The sequence below is a fragment of the Chiloscyllium plagiosum genome, unplaced genomic scaffold (genome assembly GCF_037043375.1).
Source record: "Chiloscyllium plagiosum isolate Xiang-an unplaced genomic scaffold, Cpla_swu_hap1 HiC_scaffold_36, whole genome shotgun sequence".
Taxonomy (NCBI): Eukaryota; Metazoa; Chordata; class Chondrichthyes; order Orectolobiformes; family Hemiscylliidae; genus Chiloscyllium; species Chiloscyllium plagiosum.
This window is the reverse complement of record NW_028270174.1, coordinates 33,766,154-33,790,019: the sequence shown is the minus strand read 5'-3', so window position 1 is coordinate 33,790,019 and position 23,866 is coordinate 33,766,154. Positions and strand designations below refer to the sequence as shown.

General features: G+C 43.1%; 1 protein-coding gene across 2 annotated transcripts in view; it reads left to right on the top strand.

Annotated features, from left to right (window-relative positions):
- The window catches only part of LOC122539394 (ADP/ATP translocase 4-like), a 50,996-nt gene that overhangs the window by 14,663 nt on the left and 12,467 nt on the right, over positions 1-23,866 (top strand). For both annotated transcript variants that reach the window (XM_043674185.2, XM_087979815.1), the window contains exons 4-5: positions 1,973-2,127; positions 23,232-23,357. In XM_043674185.2, coding sequence (XP_043530120.1) covers positions 1,973-2,127; positions 23,232-23,357 — 281 coding nt within the window. The remainder of the gene's footprint in view (positions 1-1,972; positions 2,128-23,231; positions 23,358-23,866) is intronic.

The window sequence follows — 23,866 nt, the reverse complement described above, 5'->3', positions numbered from 1 at the left end:
AATCGATTTTTACAATCCCAGTCAGGAGATTGTATAATCCAGAATAGCCGAATTTACCAAGAAAATTGTAGGTAAGTTTCCTCAATTTTCCACCTTAACTGATTGCAACAAAATGTGCTTTAAAGAAGAAGTTTTAACCTTTTTAGTGCTCTGATTCTGAAGAATGGACATGATAGGTTTTTTTTAATAAGTTTAGAAAAAGGAAAGGATAAGTATTTAATTCTCAACCCACCAATATCATCACAATGGCACCACTATAACATAGACAAACACAAACAAAGGTGATTAGAAGAGGATACACATACTTTTTTTTTAGTGAAGTCTGAGAAGCCACTATTAATTCTCAAGTCTGTCAAGATAGAATTTTGAAAAGTTGTAGACCTATTGATTCTCTTTTGTCCCACTGAGGGAATGGAGGTTAGAAACTTCTGGAAACACATTTGGAGTATTTTTCCTTTTGCAATTGTAGGTTTCTGACTTTGCTGCAGTTGAAGATGTCGTCAAGTCCGGTAGGAAAGGTCTGACTTTGTTCCACCTTTTCTGTTTTGCTGGCAGCAATGATGGCCTCCATTTTAGACTCCAAGTACCACTAAATTGCAGTGGCACAGAAATAATGGATGTCATTTAGACCACTGAGCCTTACTAACATGCTAGCACCAACACCAGGAATTCCGGGTCAATCCTTTTCACCCTCCAGTTTGATCAGTGAAGTTTTCCTGCAGATAGGAAACTGATGCAGGGTTTCTCCTCTATTTAAATGGACCGTGCCACCATGGTGCCTACAGTTCTGGGTTGCATAAAATCCAGCCCACGTTGCCTCGTATCTCTTCAATTGTCTGTGACTGGTCTCCTTCCTATCGGAAAAATGTTGTGAAACTTGAAAGGGTTCAGAAGAGATTTACAAGGATGTTGCCAAGGTTGGAGGACTTGAGCTATAGGGAGAGGTTGAATAGGCTAGGGCTGTTTTCCCTGGAGTGTCGGAGGCAGAGGGGTGACCTTATAGAGGTTGATAAAATCATGAGGGGCATGGATAAATGGACAAAGTCTTTTCACTGGTGTGGGGGAGTCCAGAACTAGAGGGCATAGGTTTAGGATGAGAGGGGAAATATATAAAAGAGACCTAAGGGCAACCTTTTCACGCAGAGAGTGGTACGTGTATGGAATGAGCTGCCAGAGGAAGTGGTGGAGGCTAGTACAATTGCAACATTTAAGAGATATCTGGATGGGTATATGAATAGGAAAGGTTTGGAGGAATATGGGCCAGGTACTGGCAGGTGGGACTAGATTGGGTTGGGATATCTGGTCGGCATGGACAAGTTGGACCGAAGGGTCTGTTTCCGTGCTGTACGTCTCTATGGCGGGCTTTTATTTCCGGAAAGAAAAGCCACATGTCCCTTGGAATATAAACAATGTTTTGTATCAGTTGTATATTTTACCTCTAGTCTTCTGTATTTTTCCCATGAACAGATTTGTCCAGTTTTTGTGGACAGTCTTCATCTTATCCCATTGAAGTAAGTAGAGAAAATAAGAGTGGCAGAATGTGTTGATGTGCTCAAAGGACAAGGAAGTATTAGGGGAATAGATTGTTCATGATGAGCCCCACTCTGCCACTTGGTAGTTTTGGTAGGATTTGTATATCAGAAACCAGCTAAACTGGCAGGCAAGGGACTGTGTTTAACACTTCACCTGCAAATAGTGGCACCTGCAACAACGTAGCATTGCTTTACTGGTAGATGAAAGTTTTAGCCTAAACCATGTGCTCTACGTCCTGGAGTGGAGTTTAAAATCTTACTCATGAGAGTACAGCCAACTGAACCAACTTTACATAATTAATGTAATTATTGATGTACAACCACAGAAGACTAATCCAACATCTTTCACATTTGCAATTACCAACTGAGTTGTTCAAAGAAACTTAAGTTGTAGTTAAGATGTCTTTTAATGTAATCAAACATATTCTTTTAAACTATAGGTCCTGAGGAGCGGCAATTTACCGGTCTCACTGATTGCATCACAAAAGTTGCGAAGCGGGATGGACCCAGGGGACTTTATCAGGGATTTGGTGTTTCAGTGAATGGCATCATTGTATATCGAGCTTCCTATTTCGGGTGCTATGACACAATCAAAGTAATGTTTTATAAGTATTTCTGATGTAAATGTGTGAAAAATTATATGCTTACTTATTGAGAATATATGGTGCATTTTCCGATAGTTTTCTTTTGGCATTTAAATATTTTAAATCTTCTTTATTGTAACTATATATATGTATATATATTTCACTCCTCGTCCCAGAGATATCTGGGTGAATTGGTAAAGGAGTTACATTACTGAGGGGAGGATTTTGGATTAGAGGAGCAATGTGTGTAGTCTGATAGGTGGAGCTATGAAACAGCAAGGGGCAGTAGACATTGATTGGACTTATTTATGGACCATTAAATATTAGTATTACTAGGAGGCATGGTATTAATCAGGAGATGACAGAAGTGTGTTTCTACTATTTTAAAAGTGCTGGAAAATACATTCCTGTTCAACACCAAATGAATTTCAGAAAGTTTTGTTTGATCGATTTCATTGAATTCTTTGAGGAAATTAACAGAGCAGGAAAGTGGCATACTATTAATGTCGTCTAGATTTTGTCTGAGAAAGTTGCCTGGAGATTCAATGAGTTGAACACTTTTTAATGTAGTTTTCAGAGATTTTAGCTAGAATTTTGACAAATAATTTTTGACATAACACTTCTCATCATATATGTAAAAGCTAATGGGATCCAATTTTTCATGAAATGTATTAATGAATTTAGCTTAATGTCTCCCATATTTAAGAGGTTGACAGATATTTCAAAAATTGACTCCGGTTGATGGTGAGGAAGGAATCTGTGCACTGTCAATGACAGTAGTCTGCTCAGGTGCATAGAAAAGCAAAAATTGATATTCAAGCTGCAAATGTGTATGTTCATACAATTGGGGAGGGCACAAAGGCAAGGATTATATCTCCCAGTACTACTAGTATTTAGCAGTCCATAAATAATTCCAACCAGTGTCTATAGCCCTTTGCTGTTTCATAGCTCCACCTAAGCAGACTACATATATTGATCTTCTAATCCAAGCTCTTCCCCTTAGTAATGTAACCCCCTTACTAATTCAGCTAGATACCTCTGGGACAAGAAAATTTTGAAATATATAAGCAAAAACCATTTCATGACACTCTGAGAAAAACTCTGGAATAGGGAGTATATGTCAACTGAGTCATTGGATAGACATATGGATGAAAATGGAATAGTGTAGGTTAGATGGGCTTCAGATTGGTTTCACAGGTCGCACAACATCGAGGGCCGAAGGGCCTGTACTGCGCTGTAATGTTCTTTGTTCTATGATTCATAGAGTCATAGAGATGTACAGCATGGAAACAGACCCTTCGGTCCAACCTGTCCATGCCGACCAGATATTCCAACCCAATCTAGTCCCATCTGCCAGCACCCAGCCCATATCCCTCCAAACCCTTCCTATTCATATACCCATCCAAATGCCTTTTAAATGTTGCAATTGTACCAGCCTCCACCACATCCTCTGGCAGCTCATTCCATACACGTACCACCCTCTATGTGAAAAGGTTGCCCCTTAGGTCTCTTTTATATCTTTCCCCTCTCACCCTAAACCTATGCCCTCTAGTTCTGGACTCCCTGACCCCAGGGAAAAGACTTTATCTACTTATCCTATCCATGCCCCTCATAATTTTGTAAACCTCTAAAAGGTCACCCCTCAGCCTCCAACGCTCCAGGGAACACTGCCCCAGCCCATTCAGCCTCTCCCTATAGCTCAAATCCTCCAACCCTGGCAACATCGTTGTAAATCTTTTCTGAACCCTTTCAGGTTTCACAACATATTTCCGCTAAGAAGGAGACCAGAATTGACCGCAATATTCCAACAGTGGCCTAACCAATGTCCTGTACAGCCACAACGTGACGTCCCAACTCCTGTACTCAATACTCTGACCAATAAAGGAAAGCATACCAAAAGCCTTCTTCACTATCCTATCTACCTGCGACTCCACTTTCAAGGAGCTATGAACCTGCATTCCAAGGTCTCTTTGTTCAGCAACACTCCCTAGGACCTTATCATTAAGTGTATAAGTCCTGCTAAGATTTGCTTTCCCAAAATGCAGAAGACAGAACAGATTAGTAAGTTAGTTAAGAAAACATATGGCATGCTTTTCTTTAATTTTCATATGCTTAGAATATACAAATATAGATTATTCTAGAACTGTGTAAGTGTATTAGGCTACAATTATAATATTGTGTACAGTTCAGGTCTCCACAGTACTGGAAGGATGTGATCACTTCAGAGAGCTTACAGAGTAAATTTCTGAGCATGTTGCCAGAAGTGGCCCATTTTAACTGTTAGTAAGATTGGCTAGGCTGGAGTTGTTTCCTTTGCCACACAGGACACTGAGCAGAGATTTAATTGAGATTTAATATCATAGAAGGGTTCTTGCATGAATGGACCATCTGTAATGTTCTTCTAATGTAATTTTCACAGTTTAAATCTGTGCTCTCTGGTTCTTTGATCCTTTTGCCCTATCTACTTTGCCCAAAACCCACATGACTTCGAAGACTTCTAACAAATCTCCTCTTAACCTTCTCCAAGTAGAATAGCCCCAACCTTTTCAATCTTTCAATGTAACTGAAGTGCTTCTTCCCTGGAATCATGCCTATGGATCATTTTCTGGGCCCAATCTGTTGTCTTCACATCCTTCATAATGTGTAATGCCGGTTACTGTAAATTCATATTTTGTAAAGGATTGACATAATTTTTCTGCTTTTATATTCCATGCTAATTTGTTTGTAAAACCGAGGATGCCATATGTTTATTAACTGTGCTCTCAACCTGTCCTTCTACTTTTGATGATTTATGCACATAAACACCCAGATCCTTTACTTCAACACTCTCTTCATGGGCGGCATGGTGGGCGGCATGGTGGCACAGTGGTTAGCACTGCTGCCTCACAGCGCCACAGACCCGGGTTCAATTCCTGACTCAGGCGACTGACTGTGTGGAGTTTGCACGTTCTCCCCGTGTCTGCGTGGGTTTCCTCCGGGTGCTCCGGTTTCCTCCCACAGTCCAAAGATGTGCAGGTCAGGTGAATTGGCCATGCTAAATTGCCCGTAGTGTTAGGTAAGGGGTAAATGTAGGGGTATGGGTGGGTTGCGCTTCGGCGGGTCGGTGTGGACTTGTTGGGCCGAAGGGCCTGTTTCCACACTGTAATCTAATCTAAATCGCATCTTACTGTCTCTGTGTTCTTCCTACTAAATTGAATCACTTTGTACTTCTCTGCCTTGAACTTTATTTGTCATTTTTCTGCCCATTCCATCAACCTGTCTTATGACCACTTGAAGTTCTACATTATCCTAATGGTTTACTATACTTTTAAGTTTTATAACATCCACAGATTTTGAAAATATGCCTCTATACCAAGGTTTATGTCATTAATATATATCAGGGAAGAGCATGAGCCCTAACAGCAACTCTTGGAGCTCCGCTATAAATTTCCTCTCATCAGTAAGCCAACTGTTGACCTCTACTATTTGTTTTCCTCACTTAGCCAATGTTGTATCTGTTGTTCCTGTCCCTTTGATTGCATGAACTATAATGTGGTTCAGAAGTCTGCAACTATTTTATCAAATTCATTTTGGAAATCCATGTGCACCAAATTGAAGCATCATCCTCATCAAACACTTCTATTAACTTTATCAAATCAAGTTAAACACAATTTGCCCGAACAAATTTGCACTGGCTTTCCTTAATTAATTACCAAAGTAACAAAATCATCATTTTTAAGAGCTTCTTCCCCCCCCCCCCCCCCCCCCCCACTGAATTTAAATTATCCTGTAATTGTTGGGTTATCCTTACACCTATTTTTCAATTATGGTGCAACATTTTCATTCTTTAGTTCTCTAGAAATACCCTCAAGTCTCAGGAGGTTGGGAAAATTATGGCCAGTGCTTCTGCGATTTCCATTTTCAATTCCTTCAATATACCTGAATGCATTTCATCCCATCCTGGTACCTTACCAACTTTAAACATAGTCAGCCTATCTAGGATCTCCTCCTTATCAATTTTAGACTTTTCAAGTGTATGAACTGCCTTTTTTTTAACCATTGCCTTCCTTAGTGAAGACAAATTATGGAATGTTCATTTAATACCTCAATCATACTTTCTCTGATTCACATTAAATTCCATCTCTTTCATTGTCCAGACACCTCTGGATTTGTTTGCCCAATGTTTCCCCCCTTGTGGGACTGTACCTTGATCACATGTGAATTCTCGCTTCCTTAAAGCTCCATTCAGTTTAGTTTCATCTGCTAATCTTTGGTTCCAGTTTATCTGAGCCAAATACATTCTTAATCCATGCTCAAAATTCACAGTGATAGTAGGGAAATCTGTCCCCAAAGTCCATAAAATGCAATTGAAATTTCATTCACAGTGGTGAACAATTGGAGAATAGTCACTTTCAAAAGTAAAAAAAAGTGTGCTTTCTTAAGATGGACTCTGTGATTGGAGAAGCAGTGAGAAGTTAGAAAAGTAATGGCTGGCAATTGGACAGTCACTGAGGGAAACAACTGCCAGATTCTGGGAGCCAGCATCTCCTCAGCCAGAAAACAACAAAATGCTGAAGATCACCCCAAGTGGGTCAGAGCTCTGATGAAGAGTCATCTAGACACGAAATGTTATCTTGCTTTCTCTCCTTGGATACTGCCTGACCCGCTGTGATTTCCAGCATTTTTTTTCAGTAAAGATTCTAGCATGTGCAGTAATTTGTTCCTATCTTTTCACCCAGTCTGGGAAGTGGATGCATTTGACTGGAGGACTGGGTTCTCAGGTCAGACCCAAAGTCTGAGAGCCTACAATTACTTTACCGAGGCCAAGTGGTGGAATCCCTTGTTTGATAAGATGGCCTTTTGTCCTTCTAGTGAGAGGAAAGAGTCTCTAAGGGAATAAGGGGATGAGATCTGGAGGATGAAAAGGGGGAGGTGTGGACAAACTTGGACGCTACAAGGGGGGGTTGGGTGGAAGACGGGAAGGCTGCAAAGGAAGTAAGGGATATGGGGAGACTGCACGGTGCATGGCGATGATGTAGAAGCAAGGAGGATGGTGGAAGAAGTGGGTAGAAGATCGGGAGGCTAGAAGTGTGAGCAAGATGGGGAACCTGCATGGAGGATAAAACAGAGGCTGTGGAAACAGAACCACAAAGGGCACAGGAGAGAAACTGGTGCCAGGAGGAATGGGGGTGTTAGGTGAGAGAGGAATAGCACAAGGAGTTTGGGAAAGATAGGGATGCTGCAAAGTAGAGGGAAGCAAGAGGGAGGCTGCAGAGAAGAGAAAATATTTTCAAACCTGTCAACAGTGAAATACTCAGCTATCTAGGAGCTAGAAAAATGTGAAGTTCCTGGCATAGTAAATTCCTTGCAAATGAATATGGTATCGCTAGTTTAAGCTGCAAGAGCTTCTATGGGTAATGTGTAGTGGATGCTATTATAATAAATACAATGCTAACTTTGGATGTCGGTTCACTCGCTGAGCTGAGATGTTACGCGGTAACATTTCAGTGGACCTCATGAAACCCAAACATATAAATAGAAAGCAGGAATTTTCAGCATTGCTTTGCATGAGGTCCACTAAAGATGTTACCTAGTAAGGTAAAGAAATGTCTGGAAATGAACCTTTCAGCTCATCGAGCAAACCTGGATCCTGAGCTACAAATCTTCACAATGCTAATTGTTTAAACCTGAGATTGTGATCTCAGTGGAAAAAAAGGGTTAGTAACTGCCTGGTTAAAATCTTCCAGCTTTGTGAATATGCAGTGGAAACACATTAACTGTGACCTCATAAGTCTGGAAGATATGCTGGGATGGTGACTTTTTGTGTGGAAGTGTCTGTCAGTTGTTTTGGAAAACACTTGTTGCTAACTTACGCATATTATTTTTCATTTGGAGTGGGTAAAGACTTGGAACATGCTATCTGAAAGGTGGTAGAGACCCTCATTGCACTCAAAAAAATGTTTGGCTATGCACTTGAAATGCTGTAATGTACAAGGGTACAGACCAAAAGTCAGAAGGACATGCTGGGCATTTGGATCCTTCAAATGACCAGAAGGTATGAATAAACTTTAATGGACATATAATTGTCAAATGAATTTCACGTAGATAAGTGTGAGATATTACATTTATTTTAAAGAGATAAGGAAATTGCATATTACCCAGAAAGTATGAACGAGGGAGTAGCAGAGGTATCTGGGAATACAATTAACATAAGTCACTAAAGGTTGTGTATTTGTCCAAAATGTCATATCAGAAATAAGTGAGGGACAGGGAATTGAAAGTGGAAAAGTTTTATACTAAACTAATATTGAACCTTGGTTATATTACATTGAGCGCTGTGTGTATTTCCGTTTATTACAGAAAGAACAGGGGCACTGGATAAGGTGAACTGTGAGGTTATTTTTTGCTTTCGTTTCTGGAGAATAATGGCCTCCCTTCTTTGCTGGATGGCCTTGAACAGAACCACAAACAAAACTTGAGGCCAGATTCTGTCTGATGTGGGCAATCTCCTGGAGGTTGGGAGTTGGCTAAAGATTCACACTGAGTGTGGTGATGCTACACACTTCCAGTGATTGAAGGGTTACCTGGTTTAGCTTTGAAAATAAAACCCAAACCTTAGATCTCGGAAAATGCAAGCAGAGGCAAGAACTGCCTGATCACCTGCCCCTTATAGTTCCCCCTTACTACTATAACAACTGGGATTTGTGTATAATGAGCTAAATTGCACTTGATTGTAGAAGACAAGTTAATCCAAGCCCCAGCGGATTAAAGATGTCTAACATGATTGACAATACACCTTCAATTCCAAAATGGAAATAAGAAAACTTTTAGCATGCTTGCCTTCATTGTTCAGACCTTTGAGTAAAGGAGTTGGGATGTTACGTTGAGGCCGTACAAGACGTTGGTGAGGCCTCTTCTGGTCACGCTGTTATAAGAAGCATATTAGTAAGCTGAAGAGGGTTCAGAAGAGATTAATCACAATGTTGCTGGCAATGGAGGGTTTCAGTTACAAGGAGAGGCTGAATAGGCTGAGACTTATTCACAGTAGAGTAAAAGGTTGAGAGGTGACGTTATAGAAGTTTATAAAATCATTGGGGTATACACAAAGTGAATGGCAGGTGTCTTATACCTAGGGTGAGGGATTTCAAGACTAGAGGGCATATTTTTAAGATGAGAGGAGAAAGATTTTAAAAAGACATGGGCGTAATTTGTTTTTACATAGTGTGGTTCATGTGTGGAACGCACTTCCAGAGAAAGTGGCGGATGCATTTAAAAGACATTTGGATAAGTACATGAATGAGATGTTTGAAGGGATATGGACCAAGCACAGGCAGATAGGACTAATTGAATTTATGATTATGGTCAGCATGGACTGGTTGGATGGAATGGTCTGTTTCCATGCTATATAACTCTATGAAACCTATGTACCAACATATGAACAAGGTGGAGGAGTAAGGTATTGAGCCTCTCAATCTTGCTGTGCCATTTAATAAGGTCATGGTTGATCTGATTGTCACTTCAAATCTACATTCCCACCAACATTTGCTATCCTTATAACCATCAGCTTTAAAAATGTTCAAGGACTGTGCTTCCACCACCTTGAAAGACTCATGACCTTCTGAGAAAACAGAAATTGCCTAATCTTTGCTTTAAACAGTGATCCCTAATTCTTGATTCTCCCGAAGAGGAAACGTTGTCTTAGTTATAGAGTCTACTCTATCAAGATCACACGAGATCCAATTAAGTTGGTATTTTTCTAAATTCCAGCAAATTCAAGCCGAGACTATTTAACCTTTCTTCATAAGACAATCTATTCATTCTAGCAATTACAGAACAACTTCAGTTATCCGAACGTCAATTATCAGAATTTTGGATTATCTGAAGATCTCAAGATCCTGTAAAAAATTTTATTAAATTTAAATAAAAGCACAGCGAGAGCGGGCAGCATGGGCTGGCGGCGAGAGCAGGAACAGGGTCACCACAGGGACCCTGTTCCTGCTATTGCCGCTGGCACAGAAACCCTTTTCCTGGTATTGCTGCTGCCACAGAAACCCTGATTAGTTATCCGAACAATCAGTTATCCAATCAAAATACTCCCCAGCCATCTTGTTCGGACAATCTAGGTTGTTCTGTAGTCTGTGAACCTATGCATTGCTTCCAATGCATTTGCATCCTTCCTTAAATAAAGTGCCAAATTCTGTATACAATACTCCAGTGCAGTGTTTAACTGAATTTGTCTTTGTAATCCACTTCCAAATAATGATAATCTTTTGTTAGATTTCCTAATGATTTGTTGTACATGCATACTAAACTTTTGAGATTCATGCACTAGGACATCAAGACTTCTCTGCAACCTCAGACCTCTGCAATTTCTCACCATGTGATAATATGCTCCTTTTTGTTTATTCCTCCTGCCAATACAGATAGTTCCACATTTTCCTACGCAGTGCTCCAATTTTCCACATCTTTGACTACTGAATTAACCTATCTTTATCTTTTTGTAGCCTTCTTACGCCCTCTTCACATCCAACTTCACTACGAATTCCTTGTGTTGTCAGCAAACTTGGCAACCATACAACCATATGATCCTAGTCATTTACATAATTTGTAAACAGTTCAGATCCCAGCACCGATTCCTGTGGCACACCACTTATAACATCTTGCCAACCTACAAAGATCAGTTTATGTTTACTTTCTGCTTGTTTACCAGCCTGTTGTCCATGTTGATATGCCACATTCTATAGCATGTGCTTTTATTTTCCCCACTAATGCTTAATGTGGCATTTTATTAACGTCTTCTGGAAATCTAAGTGCAGTATATCGACCAGTTTCCCTTTTTTTTTCTTACATAGAATGTGTAAGAACTTCTAGATTGGTCAAACATGATTTCCCCTTTCATAAAATATCTGACGATTATAATTTTCCTGAATTCCTCCTTGCCTTTCATTTTCTGTTTTACCGCTGTTTCTGGGATTTTGGTTGTATCATCTACAGTGAAGATCATTGTAAAACACATGTACAATTTGTCTACCATTTCCTTATTTTCCATTAATTCTCCAGTCATGCTTCCTATGGGACTAACACTCACTTTGTTAATTCTTTCTAAATAGAGATTCTTACCATTGTTTATATTTCAAACTAGCTATGCACATACATTAATTTTTCTGTCCATATTTTTTGGCCTTGCTTTGCTTTTTTAATTTTCTGTCCAATTTTCTGACCAGTCAGTTGTCTTTGCATAATTATATGCTTGCTCTTTAAGTTTATGGGAACAAGAGTAGGCCATTCTGTCCTTTGAGTCATTCATTCAATCATGGATGATCTGTGACCTATTTCCAAATATTTGCCTTTGGACTATTTCCCTTAAATTCTTTGGTTAAGAAACTTCCTCTATTTCAGATTTCAAATTAACATCTGATCCAGCATCCACTACTATTTGTGAAAGAGTGTTCCAAATATTTACCATTCTTCGTAACATCTTTCCTGAATGTCTGGCCCCCTGATTCTAAAATCCCCAACCAGTGAAAATAAATTTATTTTTATCTACTCTGCATTTTCCTGTTAATACCTTGAAGACTTTCATCAGGTCACCACTTAACTTTCTAAATTCCAGGGAAAACATTTCTCCTCATAACTTAACCACTGAAGTCCAACTATCATTCTTGTAAACCTACATTGTACTCCTCGAAAGCCAATATAGTCTTCCTGAGATGTGCTCCCAGATCTGCTCACAGTACTCCAAGTGGGATCTAACCAGGATTTTGCATAACTGCAGTATAACTGCACCGATACTGCCAGACCTGGTGAACTTTTCCAGCAACTTCTGGTTTTGTTCCTGGTATGGAGGGATTGTCTTATGAGCAAAGGCTAAACAAGTTGGGGCTCTACTCACTGGCGTTTAGCAGAATAAGAGGTGACCTCATTGAAATAGGGGATTCTTAAGGGGCTTGACAGGGTATATGCTGAGAGGATGCTTCCCCTTATCGGAGATTCTAGGACCAGACAGCACAGTCTCAGAATAAAGAGATGCCAATTGAAGACTGAGGTGGGGAGGGATTGTTTCTCTCAAAGTGTTGAGAGTCTTTGGAACTCCGTATCACAGAGAGGCAGAATCCTTGTCTATATTCAAGGCTGGAATAGTTTGAATGTTGATTAGGAGGGGAATCAAGGACAATGGGAGAGTGCAGGGAAATTGATGTTGTGGATCTGATGAATTTTGGATGATGATCAGATTAAATGATGAAGCAGGTTCTAGGAGCCACATGGCTTACTCCTGCTCCTATTTCTTATGATCTTATGATCGGTCTTCAAAATATCTAAAGAGTCTGCATCCAGGGGCAGCACGGTGGTTCACTGCACCAGGGACCTGGGTTCAATTCCCACCTCGGGCGACTGTCTGTGTGGAGTTTGCACATTCTCTCCGTGTCTGCGTGGGTTTCCTCCGGGTGCTCCAGTTTCCTCCCACAATGCAAAAATGTGCAGGTCAGGTGAATTGGCCGTGCTAAATTGCCCATAGTGTTAGGTGCATTAGTCAGTGGTAAATATAGGATATGGAAGGGTCTGGGTGGGTTACTCTTTGGAGGGTCGGTGTGGACTTGTTGGGCCGAAGGGCCTGTTTCCATACTGTAGGTAGTCTAATCTAATCAAAACAACTTCTGTATCCTTGTGCTCCAGTCCTCTCAAAGTAAAGGCCAGCATTCCATTAGCTTTCTTGGTTAATTTCTGCACCTGTTATAACATTTTACAGATGTATGCCCCGAACCCTCAAGTCTCTTGGACATCCACTGTATTTAACTTCATGTCATCTAGAAAGTATCCTGACCTATCCTTTCTCGGTCCAAAATTGATAACCTCAGATTTGTTGACATTGAACTCCATCCGCCACAATTTTGCCCATTCACTTGGCCTATCAATATCCCTTTGCAATTTTATGCTATTTTCTCCACTGTCTATTGGGTCGCCTAACTTTGTGTCTTCAGCATTTTGTATATCTGACTTTCCATGCCATTATCCAAGTAATTAATAAATAATATGAATAATTGAGGCCCTAACACAGATCCTTGTGGGACACTACTGGTCACATCCTGCCAATCTGAGTACCTGCCCATTAACCATACTTTCTGTCATCTGCCACTCAGTTTCTCAGCCAAGGAGAAAGTGAGGACTGCAGATGCTGGAAATCAGAGTCCAGAGTGTGGTGCTGGAAAAGCACAGCAGGTTAGGCAGCACCTGAGGAGCAGGAGAATCGACATTTCAGGCATAAGCCCTTCATCTGGAATGAGGCTTGTGGGTCAGGGCTGAGAGATAAATGGGAGGGGGGGGGTGGGATTGTGGGGAGATAGCTCGGAAAGCGATACATGGATGAAGGTGAGGGAGAAGGTGATAGAGGGGGCAGTGATAGATGGGTCTGGAGGGAGGTGCCAAGTTAGAGGATTGGGATTGGGGTAATGTAGAGGGAGGGGAAATGAGGAAGCTGTCGAAATCCACATTTATCTGGTGTGGTTGCAGGGTCCTAAGGCGGAATATGAGGCATTCCTCCTCCAGGCGTCGGGTGGTAATATTTTGGCGGTGGAGGAAGCCCAGGACCTGCATGTCCATGACAGAATGGGATTTGAAGTGTTCAGCCACGAGGCAGTGGGGTTGGTGTGTGTGGGTGTCCCAGAGACATTCTCTGAAACGATCCACAAAAAGGTGTCCTGTCTCCCCAATGTAGAGGTGACTACACCGGGTGCAATGGATGCAGTAGATGACTTTGGTAGAGGTACAGGTGAATTTCTGATGGATGTGGAAGGATCCCTTGGGGCCTTGGACGGACGTGAGTGGAGTGGCGTGGGCACAGGTTGTGCACTTCCTGCAGTGGCAGGGAAAGGTGCCAGGACTGGGGTGTGGGCTAGTGGGGCAGCAATGACCTGACAAGGGAGTCACGGAGGGAATGGTCTTTTTAGAATGCTGATAGGCGTGTGGAGGGAAATAAATCTTCGGTGATGGGGTCTGTTTGTAGGTGGCGGAGGATGATACGTTGCATGCCGAGGTTGGTGGGGTGGAAGATGAGGACCAAGGGGGTTCTGTCTTTGTTGCTTTGGAGGGGTGGGGTTCAAAGGTAGTGGTGTGTGAAGTGGAGGAGATGCGCTGGAGGGCATTGTCAACCTGGTGTGAAGGGATGTTGCGATCATGGAAAGAGGAGGCCATCTGGAACTTTCTGAGGTGGGATTGTCATCCTGGGAACAGATATGGCAGAGGCGGAGGAATTGGGAATAAGGGATGGCGTTTTTACAGGAGGTAGGGTAGGAGAAGGTGTAGTATAGGTAACTGTGAGAGTTGGTGGTCTTGTAGTAGAGGTCTGTGGTTAGTTGGTCGCCAGAGACAGTGATGGAGAGGTCCATAAAGGAGAGGGAGGTTGCCAAGATGTTCCAGGTGAATTTGAGGTCAGGGTGGAAGGTGTTGGTAAAGTTGATGAACTGTTCAACCTCCTTGTGGGAGCACGAGCCGGCAACAATACAGTCATCGATGTAGCGGAGGAACAGGTGGGGGGTGGTGCCATTGTAACAGCAGAAGATGAGCTGTTCCATGTATACGACAAACAGGCAGGCATAGCTTGGTCCCATGTGTGTGCCCATGGCTACCCCTTTAGTTTGGAGGAAGTGGGAGAATTGGAAGGAGAATTTGTTGAGGGTGAGAACCAGTTCAGCCATGCAGATGAGTGTGGCGGTGGAAGGGTACTGATTGGGACAGCGTGAGAGGAAGAAACGGAGGGCTTGGAGACCTTTGTCGTGGCAGATTGATGTGTACAGGGACGGCATGCCCATGGTGAAGATGAGGCGTTGTGCAGGGAAACAAAATCTTGGTGGAGGTGAAGGGCATGGGTGGTGTCTCGAATGTAGTTGGGGAGTTCCTGGACTAAGTGGGAGAGGACGGTGTCAAGGTAGGAAGAGATGAGTTTGGTGGGACAGGTGCAGGCTGAGACAATGGGTCGACCGGGGCAGTCAGGTTTGTGAATCTTGGGAAGGAGGTAAAATTGGACAATGCGGGGTTCATAGAAAATGAGGTTGGAGGCTGTGGATGTGAGATGCCCAGAGGTGATGAGGTTGTGGATGGCCTGGGAGATGATGGTTTGGTGATGGGAGGTGAGGTCGTGATCAAGGGGGGGGGGGCAGTAGAAGGAGGTGTCTGCAAGTTATCACCTGGCTTCCAGCAGTGTAGAGGTCGGTGCACCACACTACTACTGCACCCCACTTGTCTGTGGGTTTGATAGTGAGGTTGGGGTTGGAGCGGAGAGAGTGGAGGGCTGTGCGTTGTGAGGGCAAGAGGTTGGAGTGGGTGAGGGGAATGGACAGGTTGAAGCGGTCGATGTCATGGCGGCAGTTTGAAATGAAGAGATCAAGGGTGGGGCAACAGGCCGGCATGGGGTCGTGTTGGAGGTGGGGGAAGGGGTCCTCATTCGGTGGATGGTGTCTTGGATAAAAAGGTAGGCACGGAGGTGGAGGAAGAAACGTTCAAGGTCGCAGTATGTGTCGAACTCATTAATTTGGGACTGTAGACAGATAAAGGAGAGGCCTTTACTTAGGACTAAATGTTCGTCCTCCATGAGAAGGAGGTCTGGAGGAATGGTGAAGACACGGCAGGATGGGAGCTAGGACCTGGAGTGGGGCTGGAGTTTTAGGTGGGAGCGGAGACAGTTGCTTGAGTGGGTATGGTTATAGTGTCCGTAGTGATGTCACCAAAGGAAGTGATGCTCACAAAGAGGGTGGAAATTGTGTTTATGGCTCTGTTAATGGGGGCGGAAGTGGCGTCACAGGCAGCGAGGGCAACGTTACTGTTGGGTACTTGGCTGCTGACATCACTGATGTCAACCTCATTGTCTGTGAACCCTGGACTGCCTGATTCTACCTCCTTCCTAAGATTCACAAACCTGACAGCCCCGGTCAACCTATTGTTTCAGCCTGCACCTGTTCCACCAAACTCATCTCTTCCTACCTCAACACTGTCCTGCCAAGGTACCGAATGGGACCCAGCTATGTTTGCCTGTTTGTCAAATATGTGGAACAGTCCAGCTTCCGCAGTTACGCCGGCATGACCCTCCGCCTGTTCCTCCACTATATCAGTGACTGTATCAGCTCCACCTCATGCTTCCATCAGGAGGGTGAATAGTTCAACAACTCGACCAACACCTTCCACCCCGACCTCAAATTCAACTGGACCATCTCAGCAACCTCCCTCCCCTTCCTGGACCTCTCCATCACCGTCTCTGGCGACCAACTAATCACAGACATATACTACAAGCCCACTGACTCCCACCCTACCTCCTGTAAAAACGCCATCCCTTATTCCCAATTCCTCCACCTCTGCCGAATCTGTTCCCAGGATGATTCCACCTCAAAGTCCAAGATGGCCTCCTTCTTCCACGATCGCAACTTCAACTACCTTGTTCCCAAGATTCACAAACCTGACCGCCCGGTCGACCCATTGTCTCAGCCGGTATCTGTCCCACCGAACTCATCTCTTCCTACCTTGACACCGTCCTCTCCCACTTAGTCCAGGAACTCCCTACTTACGTTCGAGACACCACCTATGCCCTTCACCTCCACCAAGATTTTTGTTTCCCTGCACAACGCCTTCAACTTGACGATACCCTCCAGCACATCTCCTCCACTTCACGCACCACCCTTGAACGCCACCCCTCCCAATGCAACAAGGACAGAACCTCCCTGGCCCTCACCTTCCATCCCACCAACCTCCGCATACAACACCTCATTCTCCGCCACTTCGCCACCTCCAAATAGACCCCTTCCACCAAAGATATATTTCACTCCCTACCCCTATTAGGTTCAGAAAAGACCATTCCTTCCACGACTCCCTCGTCAGGTCCACATCCCCCACCAGCCCACACCCCACTCCTGGCATCTTTCCCTGTCACTGCAGGAAATGAAAAACCTGCGCCCACACCACTCCCCTCATCTCCGTCCAAGGCCCCAAGGGATCCTTCCACATCCGTCAGAAATGTACCTGTACCTCTACCAATGTCATCTTCTGCATTCGTTGCACCCGGTGTGGTCACCTCCACATCAGGGAAACAGGACGCCTTCTTGCGGATCATTTCAGCGAACATCTCTGGGACACCCGCACCCACCAACCCTACCGCCCCGTGGCTGAACACTTCAACTCCCCCTCTCATTCCGTCAAGTACATGTAGGTCCTGGGCCTCCGCCACTGCTGAACTGCTACCACCCGAAGCCTGGAGGAGGAATACCTCATTTTCCACCTTTGGACCCTGCAATCACACAGGATAAATATGGATTTCAACAGCTTCCTCAATTCCCTCCCCCCACATTATCCCAGTCCCAAGCCTCCAACTCGGCACTGCCCTCCGGACCCATCCATCACTGCCTCCTCTAACCTATCACCTTCTCCCTCACCTTCATCCACCTGTCGCTTTCCCAGCTACTTCCTTCCAGCCCCACCCCCCTCCCATTTATCTCTCAGCCCCAACCCATAAGCCTCATTCCTGATGAAGGGCTTATGCCTGAAACGTTGGTTCTCCTGCTCCTCGAATGCTGCCTGCCCTGCTGTGCTTTTCCAGCACCACACTGTTGGTTTATCAGCCATGTCAGTAATTTGCCCTGTAGACTTCTACCTTTTGTTAACAGTCTTTTACATGGGACTTTATCACATCCCTTCTGGAAGTCCCTACAAATAACATCCATAGACATTCGCCAGTCCACTACATTAGTCATCTCTTCAAAAAATTCAGTAAGATTTTTTAGGCATGAATCCATGCTGGCTGTCCCTGATTAACTGAAAATTTTTAAGGTGTTTAGTTACCTATCCTTGATTATAGATTCCAGCAATTAGCTCACCACAGATATAAGGCTAACTGGTCTGTAATTCCCTGGTTTTCCTCTTTTGCCCTCCTTAAAAGGTGGAGTGACATGTAATTTCCCAATCCAGAAGGACAATTCCTGTATCTAGGGAGCTCTGAAAGATTACTGTTAGCATCTGATATGTACTCCCCTGCTTTCTTTAATACCTTTGGATGGAAACCATCAGTCCTGAAGGTTTGTCACTCTTTAATTCTATTAATTTCCTCCCTACCTATAGTATGTCTTGTTAATTTTGATATCACTGGCGAGTTTCCTTTCAGAACCTTTTAGTATCTCTTATAAGCTGCTTGGCTGTCCTTTGCTGGACTTGGAATCTTTCTATTCAGCTGCATTAGTGCTGTTTTTTGTACTTTTATAAGTCCCTTCATTTAATTTTATGTTGTTCCTTTCTCTTTAATTGTCTGTGGCTGTTTTCTTTTTCCATGCAGCTGATCAAACCACTCTGCATTAAGCAAAAAATAATTTATTTAAACATTACAGTTGAAACATGAACAAAGTAAACAGAATTTAGAATAACAACTTATTTGAAAACCCAACCAACAGCATATCGCAACTTTATGAAGGAGCTGTTCCAATTGCCGCAACATCGCATAAACACACCCTTGACAAAAGCTAAATTCAAACATGGGCTCTCACAGGCTAGAGAGATTTCAGAGAAGAATCAGGCAAGAAACATCTGGTGAACCATGGAACCTTGTTTCACTGTAGCTGCTTCTCTCGGTCGCTCGCAGGCTGTGACTGCCTGCTAATACCAAACCAAACTAGAAAAAGCCTGAATTGGGAGAACTGGCCACTCCCCTTTCATTATACAATTGTTTTAAAAAAAAACATAAAGGCATCCTCTGATTGTTGACTTAAGCAGTGACTGGTAGCCAGTTTGGCACCACTGCCTTTCCAACTCGTCTTGAAAAAAGGATAAAATAACTTTTGTTAACAGGGCAACAGCATCACACATATCTCATTCAAGTTGGCCTTACTTAAATCTAAAATGGTAGTGGCTGATACATGCTCAAAGTTTGTGAGAAGATTTGTAGCTCGGGTGTTCGTTGTTGTGGTTCTGTTCGCCGAGCTGGGAATTTGTGTTGCAAACATTTCGTCCCCTGTCTAGGTGACATCCTCAGTGCTTGGGAGCCTCCTGCAAAGCGCTTCTGTGATCTTTCCTCCGGCATTTGTTGTGGTTTTGAATCTGCCGCTTCCGGTTGTCAGTTCCAGCTGTCAGTTGCAGTGGTCGGTATATTGGGTCCACCTAGACAGGGGACGAAACGTCTGCAACACAAATTCCCAGCTCGGCGAACAGAACCACAACAGCTGATTCATGCTTTTTGCTTTCAAATGCTACATTGAACTCAGTCACATTATGATCACTTTTTTTAGATTAGCTTAGCTACAGTGTGGAAACAGACCCTTTGGCCCAACAAGTCCACACTGACCCTCAGAAGAGCAATCCACCCAGACCCATTTCCCTCTGACTAATACACTCAACGCTATGGGCAATTTATCATGGCCAATTCACCTGACCTGCACATCTTTGAACTGTGTGAGGAAACCGGAGCACCCGATGGAAACCCATGCAGACATGGAGAATGTACAAATTCCACACAGACAGTCACCCAAGATTGGAATCGAACCCAGGTCCCTGGCGCTGTGAGACAGCAGTGCTAACCACTGAGCCCCCGTGCCACCCCATATTCTATTTGATAAATGTTTCAACACAATTAAGTTAGTAATTAAATCTAACTCATTACTAAACCCAATATTGTCCCCTTGTTGCATCCAGGACATACTACTGTAGGATGCTAATCTTCTCTGTATCATTCTTATTTTAACATGTGCTGCTGAAGTAGGCAATATCCGGGACACACTCCAGAAATTTACTACATTGCTGATAGGTTGGGAGAGGGAGTCAAGCACCTAATGTTAAAGTTAATATCTTTGATTTAATATGACCCTGACATGCACACCTAATTTCTGCATTAATACAATCTAGTACTTCAGAGCTGCTACCAGGGAGTCTGTACACAACACCTAATACAGTTTTAGATCTGTTACTGTTCATCAGTTCCATCTATATCATCTCTACTGAATGCTTTCCCTTCATTATATCCTCCTTCACCATTCAAGTCATTTTGTTTCTAATCAATAAGGGTATTCTATTTGCTCTGCCATTTTCCCTGTCTGTCCTGTAAACCTTATGATCTGGTATATTTAGTTCCCAATCCTGACTATCCTGCAGCTATGTCTCAGCAGTGGCTACTATATCATCATTTCCGATTTGAATTTGTGCTCTGCAGCTCCATTACTTTATTCCTTAATCTCTGAGCATTCGTAAATAGAACTCTTACCTGGATCATACACTGTCCCTCAGTACTGATGCTTTAGTCATCTTTTATTATTTCTCTCTTCTTGTTTAATCAATAATTTTCTCACAGTTTTGCCATCATCTGCTGCATCTGCAGTAGGATTCCTGTCTTTTTTCATTCACTCGTGGGACATCAGCTTACTGGCTAACCAGTGTTTATTGTCCATCCCTGGTTGCCTGTTTCTTTGCTCTCTGTAAAGTTACTTGATTTTGAAACTTTATTGTCCTTCCCCTTTCCCCTCCCCCCAATTTTCTAGTTTAAAGAACTTGTGGCCACGCTATTTAGCCTTTCCCCAAGGACACTGGTCCCAGATTGGTTCAAGTGGAGCCTGCCCCAGTGGAAATAGTTTCTTCCTGTTGCAATAACAATGCCACTGCTGCACAAAACTGAACCGTTCTTTCTCACATCATTCCTTTAGCCATGCATTTACTTCCCTAAATTTATTATTTCTATGCTAATTTACATATGGCTTGGGTAGTAATCTAGAGATTATAAGCTTTGAGGTCCTTTTCTTTCATTTTGTTCCTCATTCTTGATATTCCCCAACAGGACGACTTGCCTAATCTTGCCTATGTAGTTGGTCCCATATGTACACTCCTTCCAGGAACCTCCCCCTACACCCCAGGGTCTTGAAGGAGATAGCTGAGGCGATAGTAGAGGCATTGGTGGTAATCTTTCAGGAATCACTAAAGTCAGGGAAAGTCCCAGAGGATTGGAAAACGGCTAACACAATACCCTCACTTAAGAAGAGATGAATGCAAAAGACAGGAGATTATAGGCAGTTAGTCTGATCTCGGTCGTTGGTAAGATTTTATTAAGGATGAGATTGCCAAGTACTCGGAAGTGCATGCTAAAATAAGGCTGAGCTAGCACACCTTCATCAAGGGGAAGTCATGCTTGACAAATCTGGTAGAATTCTTTGAGGAGGTAATGAACAAGTTAGACAAAGGTGAGCCAATAAACACGATCAATTTTGATTTCTAGAAGGCCTTTAACAAAGGAGGTTGCTGAATAAGAGCCCATGATGTTGAGGTCAGGATACTGGCATGGATAGATGGTTGGCTGACTGGCAGAAGCAGAGGGTGGGGATAAAGGGGTCTATTTCAGAATGGCAGCCGATGACTGGCAGAATTCCGCAGGGGTCATTGTTGAGACAACAACTATTTACATCTTACATTGATAGTGTGGATAATGAAGTGAGGGTGTTGTTGCTAGGTTTGTTGATGACACAAAGATAAGTGGAGGGATAGGTAGTGATGAGGTGGTGGGGAGTCTGCAGAGGACTTGGACCAGATAGGGGAATGGGCAAAGAAGTGGCATTTGGAATTCATTGTGGGAAAGTGTGAGGTTATGCAGTTTGGTAGGAAGCATAGCATGATAGATTATTTTCTGAATGGGAAAGGAGCAATTGAGGACTGTAGTTGTATACTTAATGAAGTTTTAGAAGGATGATGGAGAAATCTCATTGAAATTCCCCTGTCTGGTCCTATTAGAATTTTATGAATTTCTGTGAGAGCTTTGCTCATTCTTCTGAACTCTCATGACTATAGTTCTAAAAGTTCAGTTTCTCTTAATATGTCACTCCTCCCATCCCAGTAACCATTATTGCACTCCCTTCATAGCCAGAATGTCCTTCCTTAGATAAGGAGAGTAAATCCACATACAATATTCCAGGTATGGTCTTACCAAGATGTTGTAAAATCTTAGCAAAATAACTCTGCTCCTGTAACAAAGGGAGGTGTGATATTTATACAATAGTTTTGATCTAGAATGGCTTCAGCCTACTTTGTTTAATTTAAACTTTGCCTTCCCTTTTTCTTTCTTGACCATGTCTTGTTTCCCAACATTACCATTATCTTGCCATTTGACCATGCTATTTTGCCACGCATGGTGGCACTTCATCAATATCCATTATTCACTGACTATTAAGGAGCTCAGGGAAGTCTTATTAACCTTATTAGGCAGCCAAATCTAGTGATCGACAAATCTAGTGATCAAATTTGAACCAATATTGAGAAATTAAAAGAAAAACTTGTATCTGTATCATGCTTTTCAGCTTACAGCCATACAAAGGTGAGTACTGCCAGAGGTAAGCATGAATGCTATTTATTGCTATGAAGCTGCTGAATGAATGGGTATTCACAGTGGTCTTGGAGCAAATATGACATTTGAAGCAAAATTATATCAAGATATCACTATTTAAAATTTATCCATATACTTTACATTTCTGCATTGGTGGCAATCCAGGGGATCTAGATGTAGGTGTGCTCGCTGAGCTGCAAGGTTCATTTTCAGACGTTTTGTCACCATACTAGGTAATATCTTCAGTGGGCCTCCGGACTGAAGATGTTACCTAGTATGGCGACAAAACATTTGAAAATGAACCTTCCAGCTCAGCGAACACAACTATATCCAGAACCTCAACCTGAGCTACAAATCTTCTCAAAACTCGCTAGCAATTGTGGGCGGCATGGTGGCACAGTGGTTAGCACTGCTGCCTCACAGCGCCAGAGACACGGGTTCAATTCTCGCCTCAGGCGACTCTCTGTGTGGAGTTTGCACATTCTCCCCGTGTCTGCATGGGTTTCCTCCGGGTGCTCTGGTTTCCTCTCACAATCCAAAAATGTGCAGGTTAGGTGAATTGGCCATGCTAAATTGCCCGTAGTGTTAGGTGAAGGGGTAAATGTAGGAGATTGGGTCTGGGTGGGTTACGCTTCAGCGGGTCGGTGTGGACTTATTGGGCTGAAGGGCCTGTTTCCACACTGCAAGTAATCTAATCAATCCAGGGGAGTTTTGTTTTCTTGCCCATCCAGTTATCATTCTGATTTCACAGAAAACCATTCGCTCTCAGTAAAAAAAATAATATTGCATGCTAAAATGTTTTGCCTTCTTCCACAGGGTGTGTTACCAGACCAAAAGAATACTCCAGTCTATGTGTCATTTCTCATTGCCCAAGCTGTGACCTCATTTTCTGGGGTACTGTCTTACCCTTTTGATACTGTAAGAAGACGAATGATGATGCAGGTTTGTGCAAGAATTTGAAGTTTATTCTTGAATAAATTTTGAGTGGAAGTATCTTCCAGAATGCTAGTTCTAAGTTGTGCAGACTATGAACTCTACCTTCTCTTGGTTTGAATTGATGAATCTGCAACTGAAGGTTGTAAAGATATAGTTTTCTGAGAAATATTGTGTTTTTGGACAAACTTAGTTCATTCCACTGTATTCCAATATAGTCGAGAGTGTGGTGCTGGAAAACACAGCAGGTCCGAAGATATCCGAGGAGCAGGAGAATTTGTGTTTCCATCAGGAATGAGGCTTGTGGGCTGGGAGTGCTGAGAGATAAATGGGAAGGAGGTGGAGTTGGGGGTAGGTAGCTGAGAATGCGACAGGTAGATGAAGGTGAGGATGCAGGTGATAGATCAGACAGGGGGGTTGGAGCAGATAGATGGGAAAGGTGATGGACAGATCAGGAGGCCGATGCCGAGTTGTAGACTTGGGACTGGGATACGGTGGGGGGAAGGGGGAATGAGGAA